The sequence below is a fragment of the Wyeomyia smithii genome, chromosome 1 (genome assembly GCF_029784165.1).
Source record: "Wyeomyia smithii strain HCP4-BCI-WySm-NY-G18 chromosome 1, ASM2978416v1, whole genome shotgun sequence".
Taxonomy (NCBI): domain Eukaryota; kingdom Metazoa; phylum Arthropoda; class Insecta; order Diptera; family Culicidae; genus Wyeomyia; species Wyeomyia smithii.
The window spans coordinates 202,048,818-202,070,456 of NC_073694.1; the positions used below are offsets into that span (position 1 = coordinate 202,048,818).

Below are 21,639 nucleotides of genomic sequence, written 5' to 3' on the forward strand. Positions count from 1 at the left end.
TATTAGGGTTACCAAACCACATGTAAATCTCTTCAATGTTTATTAGGCATCTTAAACACAATTTTCTATTAGGAATGTTAATTTTTGAGTGTCAAAATACTGAAATTTTAGGCGCTTCGAGGCATCCCTAAATCATGTTTGATTAAGCTGAAATTAGGCACAGGTTATTATTTTGAGCAAAAAAGCAAAATGTACATGGTCGGTTCTTTGAATTCGATTTTTCCATACATCGCATTGCCACCCTAATGTACATAAATACAAAACTAATCGATTTCAGTCAGAAGCTCGGCGTGTTCTACTGAAAATTAAATGAATTTTGTTGTTTCCCCAGCCGCACAGCTGCAATATGCAACACGCAACAGCGTGAGAGTGCGCTGCATCTTCTGCGATCTGCTTCCATCTTGACTTGCTTCTGAGCCGCAACGCGATACAGCGTGTTGTTTTGTTGCGTGGCTAAGAGTTCCATCAACAACAACTGCATGCATTGTAAGAGTTGTGGGTATTTTCTCTTAAGAAGATTGAAAAATAGACAATGATTTATTCTCTCTTTCAACCCTATCATTCCCGCTATCGGGGCATTTTTGTCGGTTTGTTCTGGCAACAACACAAGCATAAAGGTGCAATCAGCATAATATCCAAATTTTAAATTCAACAGGAAACTGTCCTTTTGAGGACAACCAAATAAATGATTGAAAGTTTAACATTTTCTTGAGAGATTTTGCACTGGAGTTAACTCCAATTAATGTGCATGCACTATGGCTGCTAAAACTTGTTTGCGCCGCATAGTATTCGTTCTGTTCTTGTTCAGCCGGTGATTTTTTCGTATTTATATATGCAAAAAATAAAATTCGATCGCGCTTTAACTCTTTGTTTGTACGAAATTCCGAAAATAACTTCCCTTTTGTTTTAAATCCGCATTTTTTTCCTCATACAACATTTTCAATCAGCAGTTTAATTTCGTGTGTCCAACCTCCGTTTTGATATTTTTTTCAATACTCGAGTTGATTTACAATTTTCTTCTCCTAATCTCGATTTTCAATTCTTGTTAGTCGCTCGGTTACCGTTTCTAGATTTCCATTTTTTTTTCTTTTTTCTCCATTTTGATGCTCGGTTCTTGAATCTAGATTTTTGATTTTTCATTCTCAGTTTTTTTTTTTGATTCTCGATTCCCAGTTCTTAATTTTTTATTCTAGATTCTGACTCTAAATTTTCGAATTTCGAATTTTGACTCTATAATTTTGGTACTCAGCTCTCGATTCTTAATTTTTCTAGACTATCGTTTTTTCTCTATTCTCGACCTATCCAGCTTTCCACGGAAATTTCAATCACAGCAACGGAGAAGAAAATATAACAACGTCGTAACGTAGCATAGCAACATCAACAAACAATGGGTGTTTTGTTATTTAAATTTCGCCGTGCACATGCATGAACTAAAATAAACAAAACTGTTTATGAAAGTTGCTATGCTACGTTGCAATTTTTTTATGTTTTTCACTCTGTTACTGCGATTGAAAATTACCCGACCTTTACCGCTCGTGGAAAGCTAGATATTTTTGATTCGATTCTCAATTTTCGATACTTATTTCTCACATCTCTATTCTCGACTGTTGGCTCACGATTCTCGTTCCTTATTTCTCGTTTGCCGGTATCGACTCACGACTCACGATTCTTGGTTCTCGTTTCTTGATCCTCTCTTTAGTGTTTTTGATTCTCGCTTCATGGTTCTTGAATTTGGATTTTCGATTCTCGCTCTTTAGTTTTTAGATTTTAATTTTGAACTCTCTTGACTCTTTTGATACTGAAATGTACTTGAATTGGAATCTTTGTTCTTAATTTTTGGTTCCAAATTCTAGATTCTAGAACTCTGACTCTCGACTTTAAATTCTGTTTTTTTTTGTTCCTTAATGATCGATTCTTATTCGATTCGATTCGAAGTTTTAACATTAATATTCGGAGTAACAGGTTGCGAGATTTAAGTTTCACGATGCAAAATTCCTGCTTTAAGTTTCAAATTGTAGATTTCAAGTTTCATGTTGCAAGTTTAAGCTAACCAATACAAGTTACAAGTTACAAGTAGCAAGTATCAAGTTTAAAGTTGTAAGTTACGAGATTCATGTTTCATGTTAAAAAGTTCCTACTTTAAGTTTTAAATTGTAAGTTTCAAATTTCAAGTTGCAAATTTTTGGGTGCAAGTTACAAGTAGCAAGTTCAAGTGGCAAGCTTCAAATTGCAAAATTTTAATTTGTAAGTTTAAAGTAATAAGTTGCAGGTTTCAAGTAACAAATTTCAAGCTTCAGGCTTTGATCTTTTGAGTAACCAAGTAACAAATTTCAAGTTGCATGTTCCAAGCTGCAAGTTTCAAGTGGCAAGTTTTAAACAAGTTGCAAGATCCGAAATGAAAGTTTGAAATTGCATGTTTTAAGTAGCGAGTTTCAAGTAAAAAATTTCAAGTTGCAAGTTTGAAGTTGCAAGCTTCAAATTGTAGGTTTCAAATTTCAAGTTGCAAGTTTCGGGTTGTAGGTTTCAAGCTGCAATTTTCAAGTTTCAAGTAGCAAGTTTCGAGTGGAAAGCTCAAGTTGCAAAATTTTAATTTATAAGTTTTATGTTGCAGGCTTCAAGTAACAGCTTTCCAGTAACAAATTTCAAGTTGCATATTTCAAGTTGCGAGTTCAAGTGGCAAGTTTCAAACAAGTTGCAAAATCCGAAATGCAAGTTTAAAATTGCAAGTTTCAAGAAAAAAAATTCATGTTGCAAATCTCAAGTAACAAGTTTCATGTTCCAAGCTTTAAATTGTAGGTTTCAAGTTGCAATTTTCACGTTTCAAGTTGCAAGTTCTAAGTAACAAGTTTTAAGTTGTAAGTTGCAAGTTTAAAGTAACAAGTTTCTAATTGCAAGTTTCAAGTTGCTAGTTTCTAGTGGCAAGCTCCAAAAAGTTTTAGGTTGTATTGAAAACCTAATTTCTGGTTTCTTATTTCAAGTTCAAGTTGATAGGTCTAAGATTCTTAGTTTGAGTTTCAACTTCAATTTACAATTTACCAGTCTCAGTCTTTTCGAAGCAAGTTCTAAAATTGACGTGCTAAATATCGGGTTTATAACAGCATTACTGGATTTGGTTAGATAATTCAAAATGAATAATTGTTCAACATTGAGTCAAACTTACCTGCGTTGGTAACCTGCTAAATTTTGAATCAGCTAAGATAATAATTCTCCCATGAAGAACATTATATACAAATTCTAGTCTACACGATTTGATAACACCAACAAGTCTAACACTAAACGAAAGATGCTTCGAAGGAAAAAGAAAATGAAAAAAAAAACGATTTTCTAACTAATATCGGTTAACTAATCAAAACCAAACCAAAAAATCGAAGGTTCATCAAGCAAATAATAGAAACTGGTGCAGAATACGATGGATGAGAAGAGTAGATGACGCCATTTTTTTCCCTTTCTGTGAGGTTATCCGGTTATGATGCGGGGGTTTTAAAGATTTGGTTGGTTCTCAGACAGAGGGTGGGAAAGCGGGGAAAGCGATCATCACCTTGTCCGAGGGCAGCGTCCGGACGCAGTTGTGCACCAGGTCGTAGTTGGGCGGGTAAACACCCGAAGATTGTGCGTCCCGTTCAGTCCTGAGCGTAGTTGCGGCTGCCGTTGCAGCAGCTCCGGACGGCGATGATGACGGTTGTGGTGGTAGTGGTGGTAATGATGATGGCAGTGCAATTTTTTTCAATTGTCGATTTGTTTGGTGGTGTTTGTTGTGGTCAAGGTGGTGGTGGTGGTGCTCGTAGTTGTAGTTTTTGCTGTTGTAATTGTGCTGGTGGGTGTCCTGGGTTCGGGGTCACGAAATCCCATTCGTGAAGCAGTTCATTCATTGGTGCCGTGCAATCATTCATTTGGTGCCGTCGACAGCGAGGTGTGTTTTATTTGCATTATTTTATTTTTGTGGTAGTTTGTTTGGTTGGTGGTGACATTTGTTAAATAACATAAAAAAGAAAGAAATAAGAATAAACCGAAAATATAAAATTAGTGCAAACTTGTGGTATTTCACGAAGACTATGATAAAAATAGATGTGCGTGTGAGTTTTTTTTTAATAACGAGTACTTAATTAGCTAAATCGTCTACCAGCGAGCAGAGCAATATTTGATAGTGTTAATGGGAGCAACACGACGCCGCACATAAAAGTGATCCCTAATCTAAATGTGATTCAGATAGCGTAAAATTACTCGTCAAGATGTTTTTATATTTTGTTCAAGGTGACGAATGGCAGAGAAGTAGAAAACTCGGCGGAAAATGGTTTACTGTTTGATGTGGGTTTCTGACAGGCTGTTACATCATGTTTGTCTCGAGAGGCAGAACACGATGTGAAGCGATATAATTATTATATAATAAGCGGTAATTCAGCAGAAATTACATCAGTTTGTTATTATTTTTTATGACGACTGAAGTTTTTTTTTATTGTCGTTAACAGTGAAATCGTTTTGACAGCAGTAATCTAGTGACCACAGAATGAACAAGGACAGTTTAGCTCTCCGCGAGAATGAACTCATCGAGGGCAAAGATGGCGACTTCGAACAAAGGCCCGAAGGTGAGTATCATTAAACTCCTCATTACCAAGCAGAGCGTATTAGAAAAGCAAGTAATTTGATACTTTCGGTAACCCAGCGCACCTGAAAATCACCAATTAAAGCGATTAGCGACAACAAAGTGGCACCCGAACGGGTCATGCAAATTAAACGTAATCCGTAGCATCGTAAACAATCCCCGCAGCACCAGTAGCTGCGGCCGATCTGCATACCGACCCGACCGACCGTGACGACATCGGTGAATGCTGCTGATGCGGTGATGCTGAACAAGCGATGCAGACACCCGGCTCCCCCTTCCCCCGAAAACTGTATCTCGTGGCCGGTGGAAAATTAACAAAGACCTAGCTGGAGGTGGCGGCCTTGCGGCAGCAACGGAACAACTTATGAACCCACTCAGACTCATGTGGTGAGGTGATGCTGTGTTTATTAATCCCAGGTGAGAAATAAACAAATTATCCTGCCGCATATAGTTTAGCTGCACTCGGGGTTCCGCTACCTGTCGCGCACCTCCGTGTCCGGCTAGACTCGCTTAAGTATCATCGTACGGTCTTCGGTGTTTACCCCTGACGGCTGGTGAATAATACAGTAGGTCAGCCCCGTGCTGTGAAGATTAATATCATTTTGCGGCAATTAATTAGGATGAAATTGAATTATTCCACAAAAAGGGACAAAGTGCAGCGTGGGACGGGAACAGTTTTGTGGGTTTTGAGTTTCAAGAAGGCATCAATTTTCAACTCAACAACAGGATGAAAGGATTTGTTCGAAATTTCTACGTCATTCAGCGATGCACATGAAGGTTCTCTTTTGTGTAAAATCGTGAAAGCTGAACCGAGAGAAGGTTGAATGGTTCAACCGGTTTTCTTCCGCCTGACACACCCTATTCTATAAGAACAGGAGGCAGGCGCACAGAAATGCGAAAACCGGCAAAAATGTAGAATATTATGGTGATTCAGTTGAAAGGTGTTCAACCGAAAGGGGCGATGGTATGGGGGGGACGAATGCCAAGAATTGCGAGCTGGAATTTCTACTTACACAGGGGAGCCATCGATGCGAACAAAGTTGGAGGTACACAAATACGTGCTTGGCAGCATCTTTATTATTCGTTTTTTTTGACACCTGTCAATCATAGAATCAGCTTTGTAAAATGATAATTAAACAGTGCTCAGTTCCGAACTTCACTTTACGAAAGAAAGCTTTCAATGCACACAGAAATGGTCCGTCAATTAACCATAATCGAGCACAGCGAAGCAAAGGACGCTGGATAATTTAACCGACTGTGAATTGAAAGCGTTCCCGGGAATCACGGCAGAGCAAATCCGAGCTCACCACTTCTGCCAGTCGTATCATGGGGTTCACCGGGTATTCGATGGCGTTCAGGGATTGGACCGCTTGACTGTCACGCGTGCGATTACTCTTCTGGGGCCACAGGGTCAGTTTACGGTTTGCGGATCGCTGATGATTGGCAGTTAATTTGAGTAGAAGCCGGTGGTTAGTAGTGGTTGTGTTCCAGCTAACTAGGGTGACAGTGAAAGCAGGTCAGCAGCTTGAATTCAGATTTTCTGACCCTGCGAGGTTCTTTTACATTCAAAACATTTTTGACGTTATTAACGCTGGTCATTTATTTGATACACTCTCAACTTTACTTTCTCTAAGAAAACCGTCATCTAAAACCAGAGCTGTAATCAATCCAAGCAACATGTTGAATATGTCCAAAAAGAAACTATCATTACATTCGAGTTGTCTTCCATGATCGCAGTAAACGTGGAGATCCGATACGGAAATATTTTATTACAGTGATTTTAAAAGCCTAATCTGCTTTGTTCATTTTTCGACAAAAAAAGTAAGTTGACGAATTTCGGTTTTTGACCTTTCGTTGTTCTGCTCAAAACTGAAAAACATATCAAAATATCTACCCCCATAATTTAGGGCAAAATACTCCTAAACCTTCCTCTTCATCATGTTCAACGGATGGCTACAAACTTAACCTAACGCGACTCATTCAATGCCGTCGACTAGGATTCTCATGAATTTATTTTTTTTTCTAGTCTTTCATCCAACACGGTATACTAGATTGTTTGGTCACGGACGGTGCAGCAGCCAGAAATGTTTTCAATTTTCCTACGCCGGCTCCATTGCGATGACCGTTTTGTCTTTCTGTGCAGGTTTTCTACTGTGTTTCCGTCTATCCACGCGCTTCCGGGGGAACAAGAAGTTTTTTACTTCTCTCTGTCTCTCACCCGGGAACGTACGGGTGCTATCCTCTTTATTGCAATCTTTATACGAGGGACAGATCAGCAAGATTAAGCGGACGGTCGGTTGGTCGTTCGGCCTCTGGACGGATAAACCGTCGCGACCGCCGTTGGATGAGAAGTCCAGATGCGACAGTATGATGATGATGTTTTGTGAACTGAGTTGACATTGTACGACATATGTTTGAAACAGCAACAGCACTGGCATTAGGACATGCATAAATTGTGATTCCTGCTCGTGTCACTTGTAGTCATGTTACACACATCTGATAGCGTCTGGTGGCTTGGATATGCACCATGTGCACTGGTTACTAACTGCGTTGCTTTGAATTTCTTTTTTCTCCTTGATAATTATCATTTTGGTGTAACTCGCCTTCTTGTGGAAATCTCTATGGTAACAAACATAAAAAAAACTACACAAATGTTCGTTTGGTTAGGGGGCGACTCGAACAGCGTCTGTTTTTCACGGCAACGCTCCTTTAAGTTCGCCTAATTTAGAAATATTGGGCAATTGTCAAGTAGAACTTATAGAAGAGTGGAAAAGTGATATGGGATGCGGCAAGAACGGCCAGTGTTCAAAATACGATGAGTGGTATGTGAAGAAAAGTATCAGATTTCATCAAAACCGAATCCAAATTTTCACTAAAATGGTATCTAGATAGATTCGTTTATCAATTTAGTGACCGCTTCATGCATATGAATTCGTGTTTAGAAGTTGGTTTCTGGGACTGCAACCTGCAAACTTGTCAGTTGCTTGTAGATTTCAAGGCGGTGTACGAGTTAGTTAAGTAAAATGAGCAGATAGTAAACATGGATTTCCAGGGGAACTTATCAAACTAACTAAAATGAGACATAACATTTCAAAATGGACTGAAGTAAAAGGATTTCTGTGTTCATTTCTGTTATCGAGATCACCCGTAGACTTGATATGATTGCGAGAACAGTAACCTCTTTCCACTTTGTTTACTATGGAATAGTATCACTTTTAAGAATATTTTCCAAACAATTCCGTTGGTTGTTTTCGAACAACATCTATTTAAAATAATTACCAGTGCCCACGAAACCGCTCTGGTTATGAGTGAAACTTCTAAAGTTTTCTCTATGAAACAAATTCGAAAACTCTCCAAGGTTCTATGAGATGAATCGGGCGGGGTGATACTGAATACTTAGGTAGGGAACAAATTTAGTAACCAGTTGACGCCGGTGCCGTTGTTGTGCAGCCGGTGTCGACTAGATTTTTATATTTTTATAAAGGGAGTCGCCAGTAAGCGCTTGTATGGAACAGTATCCTTTTACTTAAAAGTTGCTTGTTTTTCGGTCTATTTCAAGTTTTTCATTTGATTTTTATAGTTCATCGCTCTCTGACCCCTATCTTTGAAGATTATTGCGTTTCTTTGCGTCTGTGAATTTATATTGATGTGGCAGTTAACGTAGCGCTACATGTGGTGACAGCGGTGGGATCCAGTATTCTATTAACTTTCAAGTAGGATTTTATGTATTAACAATTTCGACTTGAAAAAAACTGATTCTGGAGATGATGGATGCTCGGTGTTTGGGCAATCTTTATGAATTAATTAGAAAATTAAAGATTTTTCCAGTCCCAATCAGTTGAAAGGTATCTCTTCAAGTTTTTGTTATTCGTTTGCAAATTCATAGGCTGGTGACATACTGAAACTTGAAGCGAAGCGGAGCGTTGCGCGTTTGAGAAACGGAATAAACAGAAGCGTGGGGTGAAGCTTCCATGGCATACTGGAGCTTTGGTAAACGCGCTGTATTGTAAAAGAATTTAGCAGCGTATTTTTTTTCATTGGGCACTTTGAAGGCTATTGCCACATTTTCCACAATCAATATTATTCAGGTATAGCGCATCTTCGATTTTATCAGCATTCGTTTTTATCTCTACTCACCAAATTCACTATCGGTTTTCTCACGCTTCCTATTTCGATCTTATCACACTTGTTCAAACGATATCTAAACCAAGAATAATGTAGTTTCAGTTGTGGAAAGTCAGTAAAAACATAATGTGCCTTGTGTTTTTTTGCGTGTGTATAGTTTTATGAGCTCAATTTGTTTGATCAATTTTCTGGACAGGGCAACCAAGTGTCATATCTGTTATAATTTATTTGTGCCATAATTTTGTGAAAAATGGATTGTAAAAAGCGTATTTCATTGACTTTGGAGTGAAAATTACATATTATTCGAGCAGTTGAGAAAGAAGTTCTATTCAATGCTCAAATTGCCGAGCAGTTTGATGTTCATAGAACGTCAATTTTAAAATAATAAAATCTAGTGCTTTCACACTTAACTATACTGGAATAGACAAAATAAATTCAAATGGTTCCGAAACCATTGTGCCAAATATTCTTTTCTTGTTTTACCAAAACTTAAAGTCTGATATGCTGCAAACAAGGTTTCGGTACCATTTTTAATCACGCTCGTGTCTCTGGTAAAGGACTTACTCCACGGTTCCCCGTAATAAGTCTGGAATTACGAAAAATTTCGAAATGCCTCTTACTGTTTCAAAAACTATGATAAATTTGTGATCTTTAAAAAAAAGCTGGATTAAATTCGGTTGAGATCTTGCGGAATGATAGGTAAAAGAAATTTCATTTTTTCGATTCTGGAGAGTTCAGGTACGCAAGTGTTAAGCGCGTTCGTGGTGTTTTCCGCTTCGCCACATGTTTTGCTACAGTATGTCATCGATCTTAGTATGACGTTGATGGCATGATACTTGCATCAATATTTACTAAGTTCTCTAGGTTTAACTCACATAATTAACCCTGAATTGAATTACCTGAAATAAATTTAAAAAAAATTGGCATTTTAAATTTTTTCCCTTCAAATTTGATTGAGTTTCGACGAAGGTAGATAAGTTTTATGAAAATATGTAAAATAACATAGTTAACATTGACAGGTACATCATTCTTGAAAAGTCTTATTTGAGGACACGAAAACATTATGTAGTGTGTAAAATCAGTATCTTTTAAACAATAGTTTTTATTCCGATTTCTTCTGATTACTGATAGATTTCATCGCAATGCATGAAGCTGATATTTTATTATGGATTTTTGTTTGGTTACCATGACACTACGCGTTATTATTGCAGTTTTCTATACCACCTGTTGCGATCAACAGTGGCATGGCCACAACTTTGGCTTAATGTAAAAATTTAAAATAAATAGAGGAATTGGGGGCAATATGCCCATATTGAAAAAATCTGTCATTAGAAGCTCGTAAATGTAGAAAGTAATTCAAACTTTCAAAGTAGCGTGGACTGCCTCAGGCGCAAGACTAATAGCGAAACCAGTCTCTGCTCAATTTCTCAGCTTACGGTTCTCGAAATCTGGATTTACTTGATATAAATACGTACTGCATAAATTGGTTACCTTGTGTGTTCGTTTCATTTTCATAACCTTCCGATAACATGATTTACCGGTGAGTTACGCATATTCAATTTCAACAGGGCCAGTATAAAAATGCTCGGTTATGGTACAAAAACAGTGCGTTGGGTTGGTGTCATGCCCTTAGTGATCAATTTTCAACATTGTTATGTGTAGCTAGAAAAAAAAAAACACTTAAAAAAAGTTTAGAGTAAAAATGTCAAAATACTCAAACGTTCATAACTTTTTTGTTTTTCATTTTACCATCACCAAATTTTGACAGATAGTAGTGAAAATTGTCATCTTTAATGTATAAAAAAAAAGATTTTTAAAAAGGTACTATTTAAGAAATATAATGTTTAGTGACGATTTTAAAAATTTGGCAGAGAAAAAAAATTTTTCTACAGTGTACATATTTTTTCTAGAATCGCAATTTTAGTACCTACAACTTTGCTTAAGACACCTTTTCAATCAAACAAGCCGTTTTCCCGATAAAGAAATTTTTATCCATCAGTCACCATTTTGGTTAGGCAAAATGACTGCTTTATCTATTTGCGGATCTATTTGCGAAGTAGCATGGAATGACTCAGTGGCAATTTTATATAGTTTTAAATTGATGATAAGAAACCTTATTCAACATTTCGAGAAATTTTAATTCTAATGCAGCATAACTTGTAGTTTGATCGTCAGCTTTATGTTGGTGCAGGTTCATCACCAAACATGCTGCCTGAGTGGCAACAACTCTCAACTCAAGAACGATTTGAGCAGAAAAAATGTAAACCACGTTTTTTTTTGTGAGAAAACATTAAAATACGTTCAAAATATTACTACTGTTGAACATTTTTTCCTCTAAACCGTTATTTTGCACATTTTTTTCTAGGAGGAGATTTTCTCAGTTTTCGAATAAAATCAATAGAAGTGCTCTGAGTGGTATACATTTGAAGTTAGAGCGACTGGAAGGGTGTTAAAGAAACTTAAAGTTGAAAAACTCTGAGTGAATTGACGTTAGAGCATATGCGTAGAAGACGTAGTCTGGCAGGGGAACTGCTCCATTATTCATCTCATTAAGCCGATGTTCACGAAGAATGCACGGATTAAACACCAAATTTTCACGAAGTCATTGAACAAATAAACTAAAGAGATTTATTCTGAATTTTATAAAACAAAGCATTTTACAAAACGCTTCCATATCCATCTCAAATAGAGGTGGGAAAAATGGTTCACTATAGTGAGCAGATCAGAGCGGTTCCGCTCACTAAGATGAACTAGTTTTTTTAACAGCTCACTCGCTCTTTTCGTTCCTACATAATTTTTGGTTTTTATCAGTGTAGCTAATTATCAGACACCGCAAGCGAGAGCCAGGTGAAAGCTTTACACTCGATTTGCCAAGCGCAAGATCGCGCGCAAAATTACAATAGAACTCCCAGAAACAAGCTGCCACCAAACGTCTGCCCTGATATGCATGACTTGTATTTCTCATCACCCAGCCACCAGCCAGCCGCAAGAGCATGCAAAAAACAACTTGCAACAGTCCATACACAGGTACACGGGTTGGCTAACGCCGAGTACGCACACGAATGGATGTGGAACGAAAAGAACGAAAGAACTGATTCACTGATCTGGCAATCCGCTCGCAGGCTGATCAAAAGATTCAGTTCTTTGAAAGAGTGAAATCTTTCGCTCTCAGAAGAACTGGTTTTTCCGATGGCTCTTCTGTTCAGCTCGCAGGCAATCCGCTCGCGATCAGAAGATTTCGATCTTTTAAAGAACTGATTTTCTGATCAGCTCGCGAGCAGATTGTCTGCATAGATTCAAAAGATCAGTGAACCAGTTCTTTCGCTCTTTTCGTTCCACTTTTAGTGTGGGTCCCGGCGTTAGCCAGCCCGTGTGCTGTGTGTGAACTGTGGCAAGTAGATTTTATATTTTATTCCCGCGGCTGGTGGATGTTATGCATAGGAGAGCAGGCAGCCGGTGGCAGCTATTTTCTGGGAGTTCTATTGCAGTGTCGCACGATGCTTTGCGCTTGGGGTTTAAAACATTCATATGGCTCTCGCTTGTGGTGTCTGATCAACAAAATCAGCTTCAGCGTTTTGCTTGAAGTAAGGGGTGAGTTACCGCTCTTTAAAAAAGAGCGATAGATCACTCACTCACTTTTAAGAACCAGCTCTTTAGATCAGTTCGTGAACGGATTGCCCACCTCTAATCCCAAAACTAGAATCACTGCTCAATTATTCATCTCACGACGCCCCCATATTCATCACACTGTTAATTATGAATGAATCACATTATCATAAGTGAACGTAGCCGCAGCCCGTCGTAGTAGGTTACCTAGATATCCGCTGTAGTTTACGTGCAAAATTGGTAACCTAGGTAACCACTGCAGTGCTGTCGACTTATGTCATTTATGTCGGAATAATTCAACATTTTCAGTAGGTTTTTTTCGTAATAACAGAAACTGATTTGGTAATATTTGATTTTCTTCAACGCACTGAAAACAGATAAAAATACATACAGTTGAAATTTAGTATTTGTAGAAATTCATCTCATATATCTCTGGTAATTCAAGCTTGTTTTAGGAAATTTGAGGTGAACATTTCAAAGATTAAAGTATTCTCACAGTTGTGATTTTGTTTAATGATTAACATAAAAAGTGGTCCGCTAGCGATGAAAAAAACATTGGTTGGCTGCTGAAAGAGTCCCGTTGTAGCCGTATAGACCAATGCGTAGATTTCGTTTTCTGAGGTAGGTGATTGAATTGAATGCAGATGCCCGACTATAATATCAAATTTAGAGCTTTTATGTGATTTTTTGAGGATTATACTTCATGAGGAATTTAAAGTGAACTAAGAAGAATCCATTCCGTGGATTAGCAGATTGGCTTAAGAAGAAAATACGCGTTTTTTTCCTGTTTTCAATTGTGTTTTCATGTTCATGAGATGAATATATGGGCTGAGATGAATGGTGGAGCAGTTCCCCTAGTTTGCATATTTTACCTTGCCGATGATCCGCTTGTCAAATTCAAAGAGATCGAAGCAAGCGATGGTCATATTAATGTTGAATTCGTTTTTACGGCAGGACTATCCCGTCCCGGACTACGCTTTGCAGCTGAAAAAAAAACACTTTTCGAGCAGTTGCAATGGTGTGCGTAAAACCAGAGGTAACTGTCACTTTTGTTTTGGTCATTATTGCCATTGTCGTTTAACGCATTTGTGCTACTGTACGAAAAATTTGCCAATTTACTGAAAAATGACAAAATAACAAAATGAAATTCAACCTGATGTTTGACACGCGAAGAACGATAATCAAAGCAAACCGATTTTGACACATTTTTTTTTTTAATTCTGACACATACGTGTGAATGTGTTGGTGTCTTCAAAACTGCACTATGTTTCTTGCGCGGACTGTCCGGGACAGAAAAAGGGTAGTCCGGGATAGTCCGGAAAATGTAAAAAAACAGTGATAGGATAAAGTTTAGTCCGCGGGGTAGCTACACCGCAAAAACGAAAACGACATAGGAGTGGTGCGTGGCGAAAGTTCACAATGGCCGTTTTGAAGGCTCATCGATTCAAGTAGTTGAAATATTCACAGTGGAATTAGTTTTAACCATTTTACGAAACTACCAAAGATGCTCGAAACAACTTTGGAATAAAGTATCGTATTGCGTTAAGAACCATTGCTCTGGGAGCAGCTGCGTTTTCCAGCACCTGTACCAAGTGCATTAACGGCTTACACCAACGGCATTTGTAACCCACTTTTCGAGAAGAGAAGAATAAACCCTTTTCACTCATCAATTACAGGCGCAACTTGTATTGAATAGAAAAGATCAATCTTTAATCGTATTCAAGAGTTTTCTATATATCAGAACATACTGAAGTGTTTTTCGAGAGAATGCTGCAACACCGTACCAGAGCGAACGTGGAACGATGTCGGAACAGCTTCAACTCATTCTAAGAAAAAAGCGTCAATAAGAGGACCGAGATCGTGTAGCGATGGAAGAGCTGTACCGAGCTAATGACACTCGTAAGTTCTACGAATAGCTAAACAGCTCCATCAAAGGCTACGTGCAACAAACCAATGTATGCCGGAACTTGGACGGCAACCTTCTTACGGACAATGTGAGGTGATCGAAAAAGGAAGCAGTACTCCGATGAACATCTGAACGGCAATCAGTAGAGCGCGAGGACAGTATGGCAACTGATTTTAGTCCACGAGCAGAAGACAACAGAATCCGAGCCCCTGAGGCGGAGGAGAGTGTTCGGCTGAAAAATTACAGAGTTGCTGAAGTGGAACAATTTATCAGCGAGCTGTGGTAATACTGTGGAGAAACACTGGCTAGAGCCATGCACTGGGTCATTGTCAAGAATTGGGAGGAAGAGCAAATACCTGAGGAGTCGCTTTTTACGCGGTTTTTTACGCTGCTATTTTTACGCGGGTTCCGGGTTTTACACGTTTTTTTTTACGCGGATTCCAGAATTTCCGGAGTTCTAAGAGTTCCACAAGGTTCTATTCTGGGGCCTTTGCTGTTTTCAATGTACATTAATGATTTACCCAACGTTCTAAGGCACTGCAGTGTTCAGATGTTCGCGGATGATGTCCAGCTAATTTGCATCAATCCCAACGTCACAGTAGAAGAGTTGATCAGACATATCAATCGGGATCTTCTACACGTAGTTCATCCAAGGCGTGTGCCTATATCGTCACTTCCAGCAGTTATCGTGGATTTTACCATATCGCACTCGGCAGTGAGTCTATTAACCTTGGGCTTATCTTTCAAGACAACCTCGAATGGGATAAAGCTGTCTCTGTACAATGTGGTAAAATTTACGCCTGCCTTTGGACTCTGAGGTTAACACCTTTTTACCTACCTGAATGGACTAAGATGCAGCTGTTCAAGTACTTGATATTCCCACATTTTACTTTTTGTGATGTTGTTCATCTTAACATGACTCTGACTGAACCTGAAGGTAGCTTTGAATGACTGCGCTAGATACATTTTCAATTTAAATCGGAAAACTTCAGTGCGACATTTGCAGAAAGAGCTTTTGGGATGCCCTTTTCCGATGTTTTTATGCCATGAGTCGTAGAACAAACAATTTGGTGGTTCCTGTGCATCCTGCATCAAAATATGGACAAATCAATCAATCAGTAAGGTTTAGTGGAATGTTTAAAGAGGCATTTGTGCCGCCAGTTTAGTTTTCGAGCATAATCGTTACGTCAATGGTTATTGAAAAGACTTTGCCTTATGCCATGTATTATAAATAAATAAATTAATTAATAAATTTACGCGTTTTTTACACGCGGTTTCCTTCTACGCGGCACGTATCCCCCGCGTAAAAAGCGACTTTAATGTCCCATCAACAAAAAGAGTGACAAGCTGGAGTGTTGCAATTAGCGGGCAATCATACTGCCAACAAGATACTCTGCGACTTAAGGGCGGCAAGTGTTGCGTACCGTTTTCGGTGCACGGCAGATAGAGAACAGAAGCTACTTGAGGAGCCATCTATCGTCCACACCGCCAAGATTGGCAGGTTGCGGTGGGCTGAGCATGTCGTAAGGATGTCGGACGACAGTCCGGTAAAGATGGTTCTACAAACCTATTCGTCAGGGATGAGATGGAGAGCTGGTTAAGTGAATCGATCAGGTGGAGGACGAAATACGGACCCTACGCAGACTAAAGAACTGGCAAATCGACAGTTTGAGAATGTAAGTGCCCCTCGCAAGCTCGAAAGTGCGTAAAGTTTTCAGAGAGTTTGCAGGGGGGCCATGGTCCCCGGGACCCAACATTTTTGGGGCCCCCACAAAATATCACTTCCAACAAAAAAATTATTAATTTTGACGAAACTAACACAATCCTTCTATAACCTTTCCTTAACTTTTATTTTTGTATGACATGAAATTATGACTGAAAAGGGGCCTCGACACTTGCCCCCGCGGGCCCCCACAACTTTTAATCTGGGCCTGCCTGTAATATTCTTTGTGTCGCAACAGTTTTCGTTCATTGCAGTTATGATTTAAATTGCATTTAGTGATAAATGCGAAATTGACAATGGAGGTTAAGTTTTTTTGTTTGTATTTTTGAGGTTTTCAACCTGCGGCTGGTTCGCCTCACACAAGAGAGGTAAAGTGGAAATTTTACCTATACTTTGTTTTTTTTTTTAAATTTTGTGAACATACGGTTTGATAAATTAGCTTTGGCGTTTTTTCAACGAAGGAAATTTGCTACTAAACGGGGATTCGATTACCAACAGCAACAAAAAAGGTAATACTGATTTTCACTGTGGGACTACACCACCGTCCCACAACGACAGTATGGCGTATACATCGTGGACTGTCCTCTGCTGTCTCCCTCGTCTCGGTTGCGCTGAAAAAGCCTTCTTCAACCGCCGATTGCTGGTGGCTGTCTGTTCCGCTGTACGGTTGACTGGCTCTCGACAGGAGATGAAAGGAAAACATTCAAATATCTGCCAGTAAATTGAATCCGAAATGAAACTCGCTTTGTTCGGGGGTCGAAACAATACAAGCAGTGCTGCCAGACTGGATGGACGGACGGCTGAGGTGGTAAGGTGTCGGATACGATTTGTTCGGTTAGGAGGGTTGAATAGAATGAGTCCGTGGGAGTCTTTGCAATTCCCTTGCGAGTGGATTGGATACGGATCCTAACCCGGCCTAGGCCGAAGAGTATCGCTGTTTTTTTCTCGTTTTCACTACCCTTTTGCTGCCGTCAATGACGATTGCGCTGGGCGGAAGAAATGCTGAAACTTTTATCAGTACCGGGTTTTTAGGTGTGAGCGGGAATGTGGCTGAGAGATTTATTAGTTATCGATTTTGGATTCCTTTCTCTTTACTGCTTCGTTTTTGGGCAATCGCTGCTAGTTTCACCGGAAAGAGTCACTTATCGTGTGGGATGTGCGATGTTGGATGTGTGTTTTGTTAAGCTTCTTTTCGGTAAGAAATTGGAGGTTGACACGATACGCTGATGTTTCAACCGTTCAATCGCTTAATCGGAAGGTGTTTCGTAGTTAAATTGCATGTGAATATTGTCAGACAATGTATCTGTTCTAGAAGGAGGAGTGAAATTCCAAGCAGAGCTCCAATCGGATGAAGTGAGAGGATAAAGCTTTCACAAAGGGCAAAAGAGATCATCAGAAAGTTCGGCTCATCATTCACACGTAACAATGGGTGGCGTGACGTGGGAAACGGTAACCCACTTCCACTTGGGATGATGAATGGAAGATGGATTGAGTTCGGAAGGTGGGGGGAGAGAAAAAAACAAACAACTCGGATTAGCAGGTGATTTGGGAAGCTGCTTTCTTTCGCAAGGATAATCTTGCTACGATGTGATAACGTGTGTATAAAGTCTCAATGATTTAGTCCACTCTTAGCATAACTCTCATTACAACCGACGTACTATTAAATCGTAAATAAAGTGTCTTCTAATGACAAGCAATAAAACGATACAAATTCAATCTAAGCTCGAAGACTGGAAAGTTTCTACATATATTTAGCAAATTTAAAAACTTACCCGGGTGACCTTTTCCCGTGGAATTGCCGTTAAATCACATGGAGAATCGCCACACTGCAAATAAAACACAGTCGAAATCATGATTTAGTACTGAAACAAAACAGATTATCAAATACAATACTGCCGCAGCTTTGCACAGAATTTAAGCAATAACTATATAAGACAGACATTCGGTGCCGAGCTCCAAAGCTGCCTTTTCCGAGAAGGACATCCGAAGAAATTGATCCCCGGGTGCAAATTTTCGTATTTATTTTGAACGAAAGGATACTGCTGCTGCGCCACCAGAGAAGGGAAATTTCAATAAATTCTAGTTTGTCGGATAAAGTGATTTCTGCGGGGGTTTCCGGGACTGTGGTGGAGGGTGTTGGCGGCCAGAGAAGGTAAGGGTAAAAATAGAGAAATAAAACAGCCAACCATTTTAGATCCGTCGTAGTTGCCCACAGATGTGGAGAGTCAAGTCCGAGATACTTCCCTCCCTCTTCTGTATGCATACACGTATATCCGTGTGCAGTGGTAAAGACAACGGTCCGACGTGAAATTTTTTTTCTTGCTATTTTCGGGTTCGTTCCGTCCTCCGCAAGCCCAACGGGTGCGACCGGGTGAACCAATTTTCTTTTCCTGATGTCTTTTTTTATTGCTCCGCTCAGCTGCCTCGTACTGCAATATGGGTTGGAGGTCAAGACGGTGCTGGGCTGAGCTGTACCCGATACTTTGCCCTGGTGGTGAAGTTTTAGGAACAAAATCGATTTAAAGTTTTTTTGTGTGTTATATTTTAGCCATTTATTCGGAACAGATCCTTCGTATAGACAAGAGTCCGGTTCATTTTAGTTCTGGTTCAAGGAATTTTACTACGCTGCTGACCGGTTCTCTGTATAGCATAGAATGCGATAAAATGGATATAAAATGGTTGAGCCATCGATTTTGTGTGTGAACGATTGTACTTTTGATACTGAAGAATGTATTTGGAGCATGCACAGTTGGTATTTGGGCATTGAAAATGCCAAAAATAGCTGAACTGTCGTATATGACCAAAATATCAAGAATATAAATAACGTTAACAGAAATGAAGAATATCAAAAATAAATCAACGACAGGACAAACAGAAAAAAAAATTCAAATGAGAGCAAATAAATTAGAAATTTTGCGAAATGACAGAAGCCAAATGTGTCTAATGTTTCAAATTATCTCATATATAAAGAAATAGAAAAAAGTAAAAGTCAAGTAGTCAAATCAAGTAATATAAGCTGATATATTATTTTTCAACCACATTCTACTATGAATGCAAGAGAAGTGTCTTTTAATTTGATAAATAAAAAAGTGCAGCGAGAAAGATACAGGATATTTATCTATATTTTCATTTCATTAAAGCGAAGTTTTTTCTTTTTCTGATTGAGCTTTTTTTGTTTTGTTCAATTCGATTTGTTGCATAAGGTAAAAAATTAGCTTTTGAATTCGTGTTTTTTTGTAATTTTATGGTAAATCATCATTGATGGCTACTCAGTTCTTTAGGCTTAACGAAATTCACGCTGAATTAAAATTATTCAATAAATAATTCAAATTATTTCAATAAATTTTTGGCATTTTGAAACTTGTTCGATCAAATTAGATTGAGTTTTGACGAAATTAAATGAATGGTTTAACTTTGACAGGCGCAAGATTCTTGTAAAAATTGTACTTCGGGACACGTAAATATTATGTAGTGTTTTGCAACTCAGTATGTTTCAAATTTTTAGGTAATCAAATCAACTTCATTCCACTGTACAATTTTAGAAACTGATATTTCACTATAATTCGTTTGGTTACGATAGCTCGCTCCATGACCTACCGCGATCAACAATGGTATGGTAATCACAACTTTAGTTTTCGAATTTTCGAGTGCGTCATTTCGATTGCACATTTTTAGGAAACATGCTTTTTTCAAATATGGGTCATTTCATATTAAGTGTCCGAGGAAATGCATCGACCATCTCCGATTTCGACCAAAATTTGTGAGTCGATTTATTTTGGGCCAGAACTTATAAGTACAAAGTGTTGTATCGATTGGTGGACCCCTCGGCCAATGGGACTGCCTCCACTTTTTGCGAATTTAGCAAAACACCTTTTTTATTTTGTGAATATTTCGGGACCCTGAAGAGCTACAGGTGATATTGACATATCATTCTGAAGGGTTTGAGACGTAGAATCGAACTACGTGGTCAATTTTTTCCTGCAGTGTTGGCAAAACAATGCCTTTTTTTCGATTCAAAACTTAATTTGCAATTTTCTCGAAATACCCCCCCCCCCTTCGATTTTGATTTTGACCACGCTAATGTGTTTAGCAGACGATTTTACATAGGAATCACTTATCAGCAAAAAACAAAATGTAGTGTTCCAGAGATACAGCATTTTCAAAATTGCAAGATTTTGGATTTTGTCTACGCACGAAAGCGCTTCTACATAAATTGCTGCTATCTTAATGGTATCCTAGCAGGCGTTTCTGTTATCGAAGAGATTTTCCTTAGAGGAGTATCCGTTAATGATGTAACGCAAAAAATTGACAGCTCTATCAGACGAACTTCCGCAAAGTTTCTTGGTATAATTAGGGCGTCATTTTGGATGTTTTATTTGATTCGGAATTTAGCCGCACAGGTGGCGTTGCGATGTCAACTTCTTTCCCTTACACGCTAGAGCTTTGCGGTATTCGACAAAGTGTAGATCTCTAAATTCCATGAAACTTTACAGAATATACAAACTCTAACTCTTCAAGTTTCAGAGATCTACGAGTTTTTGTAAAATTTGTCTGAATTTCACGTTTTTATGTGATAATTTTATGAGTTCACCCGAATTAATTTCTTGCAAATTTTTTCTCGATGGAAATTGAATAATTACGTCGTTTTCATCCGAGTACAGAAGTTTCTGAAGTACTCAAATGAAATTAATGCACAAAATTTGGAAAAAATACATAATTTTGTGAAGTAGATATCTCAGCGTGTAGCAAGTATTAGCAAACCATGACTTTTTCTAAAAACTGTCCATCGAAAAATCTTTATTTTCTGAAAATTTGAAAGAAATGTTTTTTGGTGTTTTTGTGGTATTTCAGTTTGAATATAACCATAGGTTTCATGTAAAAATAAAATTGCTATGTATTTATTGCATGAAAAACACGGTCCAGCACTTTGACACTCTATCCAACCTATGTGCAGTCTTCAGAACCTCTGTGCAGTTTTCGACAAAGTTTTAGATTAGAAATTATGATTATGTAACTTTCTAGAAGAAACAAAATTTCTGTCTCTTGAATTTTTTTGGAAATTCATGAGTTTTTGAAGAATTTGTTTGAGTTTCACGTGTTTTGATTTGTTAGGTACAAATGTCCGGTTGAACGAACCCCTAGACTCCACGTCGATACATTCATGAGGTCGAATTATCTAAAGATAGATCAACAACGCGCTCTTGATTTCGGTGTAAAGAGGAAAAGAGGATCACCTTACGAGGAGATACCATATCATTTGAAGTTGTCCCAATTTGATCAAAGGTCTAGTAATCTCGCGTACGATTTATTGTTGCGGTGTTACATTGTCAAACTGAATAAGTTCGAATCGCATTATGAATATCGTGGCGGATATAATGAACTTGTTCGCGCGATACTTGTTCTAAAGAACCCGACACTCGAAACCAGCGCATCGTTTACCAAAACGAACCCTGCTGTGTACCTTGCCCTTTCTCCAACACCCCAGTGATTTCTCGTGGAAGTGCAGAGGTGTTCTCGGCTTCCAATAAGCGAGTATCACGTCAACATTTTCCTATACAAATTCCTTCTTTGACCTGCATTCGGATGCGGCCGGCGCTGGTATTGCCTAATACAAAGATTAAGGTCACCAGTTTTGACGTTGACTAACGTCTATATCGAAGTTAGGCCCCTGAATTTAAA

The 21,639-nt window shown here is 38.7% G+C and overlaps 1 protein-coding gene and 1 long non-coding RNA gene across 14 annotated transcripts in view; one reads left to right on the top strand and one right to left on the bottom strand.

Annotated features, from left to right (window-relative positions):
• The window catches only part of LOC129718570 (neurexin-1b), a 265,446-nt gene that overhangs the window by 141,703 nt on the left and 102,104 nt on the right, over positions 1-21,639 (bottom strand). For 7 of the 11 annotated variants that reach the window (XM_055669458.1, XM_055669456.1, XM_055669460.1 and 4 more), the window contains exons 5-6: positions 17,733-17,786; positions 3,539-3,823 (exon numbers count right to left, since the gene is read on the bottom strand). In XM_055669458.1, the coding sequence (XP_055525433.1) occupies positions 3,539-3,823; positions 17,733-17,786 (339 nt within the window). The remainder of the gene's footprint in view (positions 1-3,538; positions 3,824-17,732; positions 17,787-21,639) is intronic. The other 4 variants (XM_055669463.1, XM_055669464.1, XM_055669462.1 and 1 more) reach the window with 1 other exon arrangement.
• Positions 3,850-21,639, top strand: part of LOC129718572 (uncharacterized) — a 120,562-nt gene continuing 102,772 nt past the window's right edge. The window contains exons 1-4 of one of the 3 annotated variants that reach the window (XR_008726970.1): positions 3,850-4,179; positions 4,252-4,390; positions 4,467-4,583; positions 4,661-5,017. This is a non-coding gene — a long non-coding RNA (uncharacterized LOC129718572). Of the gene's footprint in view, positions 4,391-4,466; positions 4,584-4,660; positions 5,018-21,639 lie in introns of all 3 variants that reach the window. The other 2 variants (XR_008726971.1, XR_008726969.1) reach the window with 2 other exon arrangements.